Source organism: Salvelinus alpinus, chromosome 27, assembly GCF_045679555.1.
Source record: "Salvelinus alpinus chromosome 27, SLU_Salpinus.1, whole genome shotgun sequence".
Taxonomy (NCBI): Eukaryota; Metazoa; Chordata; class Actinopteri; order Salmoniformes; family Salmonidae; genus Salvelinus; species Salvelinus alpinus.
The window spans coordinates 9,931,437-9,938,011 of record NC_092112.1 but is presented as its reverse complement, the minus strand read 5'-3'; the positions used below and the strand labels follow the sequence as shown (position 1 = coordinate 9,938,011).

At 43.2% G+C, this 6,575-nt stretch overlaps 1 protein-coding gene across 4 annotated transcripts in view; it reads right to left on the bottom strand.

The window, feature by feature from the left end:
- Window positions 1–891: 891 nt before the first annotated feature.
- The window catches only part of LOC139556687 (choline/ethanolamine transporter flvcr2b-like), a 67,971-nt gene continuing 62,287 nt past the window's right edge, over window positions 892–6,575 (bottom strand). For 2 of the 4 annotated variants that reach the window (XM_071370929.1, XM_071370931.1), the window contains one exon: window positions 892–3,274. In XM_071370929.1, the coding sequence (XP_071227030.1) occupies window positions 3,182–3,274 (93 nt within the window). In that variant the 3' untranslated portion in view covers window positions 892–3,181. The remainder of the gene's footprint in view (window positions 3,275–6,575) is intronic. The other 2 variants (XR_011671166.1, XM_071370930.1) reach the window with 2 other exon arrangements.

The following is a 6,575-nucleotide window of genomic DNA, read 5'->3' as shown; positions in this document are numbered from 1 at the left end:
AAATCTCTATTTTCTTCCACTTGTTTTTGAGAAAATTACCCAAACCTGCGATTCCCTTCCTCGTTGTGTAGTACGGGGGGCTCTGGGGGGAAAAACGCTCCAAAAACACCCAAATACGTCCTTTTACAAATGGAAACGCGCTCGGTATAGCGCTGCAGGTCGTTAAAACGTTATATACACATGACATCGTGTCCTTCCCGAACTTTACCCGCAAACGTTATATTCCATTTTGTGCAACTCAAGCCATTCCAGCTGTTCCATTCTCTGTAGTCTGCAGCTAGAATTAACAAAGAAGTGACGCTTCGGTCGCCACAAAATGAAATATAATGTCTTGGATAAGAGTTCAGAATGACACAATGTCATCTGTACAACATCTTAACGATTTCTAAAAGGACGCGTTTGAATGTTTTTGGTACATTTGTTCGTCTTTCAGAGCACAACGAGGATTGGAGTTAGTAAAAAATATATAGAAAATAAAAAACAGTGTCTGGATCCTCAAAACACTTTAGATTTGGTCTTAAAAAAGCTAAATGAGACTTTGACACTAGCATCCCCCCTTTTTGCCCTCAGAAACGCCTCAAATTCTTCGGGTCATGGGCTCTACAAGGTGTCGAAATCGTTCCACAGGGATGCTGGCCCATTTTGACTCCACTGCTTCCCACAGTTGTGTCAAGTTGGCTGGATGTCCTTTGGGTGGTGGACCGTTCTTGATACACACAGGAAACTGTTGACTGTGAAAAAACCCTGCAGCGTTGCAGTTCTTGACACAAACCGGTACGCCTGGCACCTACTACCAAACCCCGTTCAAAAGGCACATAAATCTTTAGTCTTGCCCATACATACTGTAATGACCTGACTAGATCATAAAAGAACAACTGTCCAGACAGAGGATTGAGTTTACGAATGGACGGTTTATTAAACCAACTTTACACAGGCTACTGTTTGGCCGTAGCCCACGCCAAATAAGTGAAAGATAACACACAAGCCAATCGTGACCTTCTCTTGTGGAGCCCAGACGTAAGAGAAAGAACAAAGGCAAAACCTGGTCTTAACTTCCAATGCTCCATCCCCCTGCCCAACCCCCCTCCACGCCACTCCGCCAACCACCAGGATGCCCGGCATCAGAACATTCCAGGCATTCCCGAGATTGGCAGATAGCAGGTTGACTGACATGTCGGACCCCGCGAACACAACCACCTACTAGCCTAACACATAACACACAGCTGTCTGTGCGGGTCGCTACAATACATAATCCATGTCTCAAATATTAGAAATCCTCCTTTAACCCGTCTCCTCCCCTTCATCTACACCGATTGAAGTGGATTTAACAGGTGACATCAATAAGGGATCATAGCTTTCACCTGGTCAGTCTATGTCATGCAACAGTGTATACTGTAAAACGACAGTATTATTTGTGCTAATTTTGGACAGTAAACATTTTGTAGATTACCGGTAGATATGGCACATCTAGAAATTATACAGAAATAATATTTGTTGTTGCGTAAATATTGGATGTCTTTTTGGACAGTGTTAAAGGGAAGTGGTCGTAAACACTTCCTGATTGTGCTCCTCCCCTAAACTTCACATTCCACAGGGTGGGAGATGCTGGTGTCCAGCAGATAGTCCGTCTCTAAAACCTGGTTTCTTCGAGGACTGCGGAGGCAGGGACGTTCCTATCCTCGGGATCTGAAGGGACCTGTCAATCAAAACAATTTGTCAATCATCGTTCCAGCTCAAGACGATCCTGATAAGGGTTGCAAAGTTCTTTCCCAACATTTCTAGGTTTTCCATAAATCCTGCTTATTTCCTTCTGATTCCAGGAATCTTACAACCAGGATTTCTGGAAACTGAATGTTTTTCCCCCCCTCAAAACTAGAATTTTGCAACCCTGAACCTGACGCAAATAATATTACAAGAGCAAGTAGACCAACTGTTTTAGTATCCCTGGCAACATAACGGAAAAACTAAAGTACAAATAAACATAAGACGCTACATAAAATACAAGGATGTACAAACCATTAGGAACACCTGCTCTTCCATGACATAGACCCAGGGGTATTCAACTCACCGTACGAGGTGCCGGTTTTCTATCCTACCTAATAATTAATTGCACACACACCTGGTGTCTCAGGTCTAAAAATCAGTGCCTGATTAAAAGGGGAACAATGGGAAAAAAATGCAATGGAACTAGCTTCGAGGTCCAGAGATTAGCCTGAGGGACACAAACTGACCAGGTGAATCCCGGTGAAAGATAGGATCCCTTATTGATGTCACCTGTTAAATCCACTTCAATCAGTGTAGATGAAGGGGAGGAGACAGGGTTAAAGAAGGATTTTTAAGCCTCGAGACAATTGAGATATGGATTGTGTATGTGTGCCAGTCAGAGGGTGAATGGGGAAGACAAAATATTTAAGTGCCTTTGAACGGGGTGTGGTAGTAGGTGCCAGGCGCACCGGTTTGAGTGTGTCAAGAACTGCAACTTGACACAACTGTGGGAAGCATTGGAGTCAACATGGGCCAGCATCCCTGTGGAACGCTTTTGACAACTTGCAGAGTCCATGCCCCAAAAACTGAGGCTGTTCTGAGGGCAAAAGGGGGTGCAACTCAATATTAGGAAGGTGTTCTTAATGTTTTGTCCACTCAGTGTATAATAGACCCACTACACAAACATGAGTTACCACATACATCCTATTATACTACAGAGATACTACGAACAGGTGAAGAGATCAGAAGCTGTGTATAAATCATGGAATCTGGAGTGTGAGGTGGAAAGTGAAGATGGAAAGAGAAGATGGAAAAAGAAGATGATTCAGATGTGAGGGGTAACGTTTTTTCCCAGAAAGCTTCCTATCACTTCCTAAATCATGTGAAGTCCATTCTTTAGCCAATAGAAAAGACACATCTTAGTAATACAAAGCTTCCATGAAATCTCAACCCCCTGGTCAAACGTGAAAAAAGGTACAGACAGAGGGAATCCTAACTTCCACTTGTTTATGTACTAAATGTCAAAAATGGGGAGAATACAAATCTAAAATCTGACTTAAACAGAAGTTAGGATTCACCCCTGAGAGAATAACGGACAGAGAAGCGTGTGGTGATTGTTGGTTCGGTTTGCTGTGCCCCTACCTTGGCTCGTCTGAAGATCGAGCTAAGAGTGTAAGGGTTAAGGGGGGGTTAGTGATCAAGCCTGAGAAGAATCAGAAGGGCTGTCCGGTCTCTTGATTAGAGCCGTGGCCCCGTAGCCCTGCTGTTGTCCAGAGAGCAGTCCGTCCGCCTGGAACATAGTCTTTTTTTTAATTGACCTTAAATATACGGTCAGGGGGTATGTTATCATCGCTGTCTAAAACCATATTTTCAGGAAAAAGGAAAAATAACATCCATGTTTGACCATTTAATGAACATACATTTATGAAACTTCAGAAGTTATTTAGAAAATGTTTTCCTTGGTTTTAGAGTCATGAAATGTTCAGATTACATCGAGGCGATTGCTTACTTTCAATACATTGTTACAATTTTTAAAAAAGGGGGCCAAAATGGAGTTACAAGGTTTCCTTCCCTAGAGTGACGATATCTTATCTTAGTTTACCAGGTTTTCCTATTGAGGTTTAAAACACCTCTCTCAGATCTGCTGCCCGTCAACAGACTATGTCCCAAACGGAACGCTAGTCTGAGGCCTGGGGGCAAAGGTCGAGAATGTCGCTCTCTTCAACCCCTCGATCAGCCACAAGGTCTTGTCAATCACCTCTGGTTAACACTGCTCTATCTCATGGCTAGCTGTCTCAACTATATCTGTCTATTGACACAATCTCTTTCTTGCTTTCCATGACCTCTTGTTCCTGTCTTTTGCTTTCTCCTTTAAATAAATAAATAAATAATCTCACAGCAATGTTATCAGTAGTGAGACAAGCACGTGATCATAGGATTCAACATTCTGCGCTGCAACAGATACAATCTCAATAGAATGATCTAAAATAATAAATGACAACTGATGAGGTCAGTTACTGGAGGTTAGCGTACAATGGAAACGGTATCGGTCTGTATGATTAACTCTTTCTCCAGGTAGAGGTCGTCAAATTTGACCTCTGGCAACAGTGGACATCAAACACAGATAAAACAGACAACATCAAACAGACAGACATCAAATAGACAGACTGAAATCAGACAGACAGACAGCATCAAACAAACAGACAGACAGACATCAAACAGACAGACATCAAATAGACAGACAGACAGCATCAAATAGACAGTCAACAGACAGACAACAGACATCAAACAAACAGACATCAAACAGACAGACATCAAATAGACAGTCAACAGACAGACAACAGACATCAAACAGACCGACAGACAGCATCAAACAGACAGTCAACAGACAGACAACAGACAACAGACAGACAGACATCAAACAGACAGACATCAAATAGACAGACTGACATCAAACAGACAGCGTCAAACACAGACAGACAGACAACAGCAAACAGACAGACAGCATCAAACACAGACAGATATCAAATAGACAGACTGACATCAAACAGACAGCATCAAACACTGACAGACAGAGACAGACATCAAACACAGACAGACAGCATCAAACACTGACAGACAGAGACAGACATCAAACACAGACAGACAGAGACAGACATCAAACACAGACAGACAGCATCAAACACTGACAGACAGAGACAGACATCAAACACAGACAGACAGCATCAAACACTGACAGACAGAGACAGACATCAAACACAGACAGACAGCATCAAACACTGACAGACAGAGACAGACATCAAACACAGACAGACAGAGACAGACATCAAACACAGACAGACAGCATCAAACACTGACAGATATCAAATAGACAGACTGACATCAAACAGACAGCATCAAACACAGACAGACAGCATCAAACACAGACAGACAGACAGACATCAAACACAGACAGACAGCATCAAACACTGACAGACAGAGACAGACATCAAACACAGACAGACAGCATCAAACACAGACAGACAGAGACAGACATCAAACACAGACAGACAGCATCAAACACAGACAGACAGAGACAGACATCAAACACAGACAGACAGAGACAGACATCAAACACAGACAGACAGCATCAAACACTGACAGACAGAGACAGACATCAAACACAGACAGACAGCATCAAACACTGACAGACAGAGACAGACATCAAACACAGACAGACAGCATCAAACACTGACAGACAGAGACAGACATCAAACACAGACAGACAGAGACAGACATCAAACACAGACAGACAGCATCAAACACTGACAGACAGAGACAGACATCAAACACAGACAGACAGCATCAAACACTGACAGACAGAGACAGACAGACATCAAACACAGACAGACAGCATCAAACACTGACAGACAGAGACAGACATCAAACACAGACAGACAGAGACAGACATCAAACACAGACAGACAGCATCAAACACTGACAGACAGAGACAGACATCAAACACAGACAGACAGCATCAAACACTGACAGACAGCATCAAACACTGACAGACAGAGACAGACATCAAACACAGACAGACAGAGACAGACATCAAACACAGACAGACAGCATCAAACACTGACAGACAGAGACAGACATCAAACACAGACAGACAGCATCAAACACTGACAGACAGAGACAGACATCAAACACAGACAGACAGAGACAGACATCAAACACAGACAGACAGCATCAAACACTGACAGACAGAGACAGACATCAAACACAGACAGACAGCATCAAACACTGACAGACAGAGACAGACATCAAACACAGACAGACAGCATCAAACACTGACAGACAGAGACAGACATCAAACACAGACAGACAGCATCAAACACTGACAGACAGAGACAGACATCAAACACAGACAGACAGCATCAAACACTGACAGACAGAGACAGACATCAAACACAGACAGACAGACAGACATCAAACACAGACAGACAGCATCAAACACTGACAGACAGACAGACATCAAACACTGACAGACAGAGACAGACATCAAACACAGACAGACAGCATCAAACACAGACAGACAGAGACAGACATCAAACACAGACAGACAGAGACAGACATCAAACACAGGACATCAGACAGACATCAAACACAGACAGACAGAGACAGACATCAAACACAGACAGACAGAGACAGACATCAAACACAGGACATCAGACAGACATCAAACACAGACAGACAGAGACAGACATCAAACACAGACAGACAGAGACAGACATCAAACACAGGCAGACAGAGACAGACATCAAACACAGGACATCAGACAGACATCAAACACAGACAGACAGAGACAGACATCAAACACAGGACATCAGACAGCATCAAACACTGACAGACAGAGACAGACATCAAACACAGACAGACAGACAGACATCAAACACAGACAGACAGCATCAAACACTGACAGACAGACAGACATCAAACACTGACAGACAGAGACAGACATCAAACACAGACAGACAGCATCAAACACTGACAGACAGAGACAGACATCAAACACAGACAGACAGAGACAGACATCAAACACAGGACAT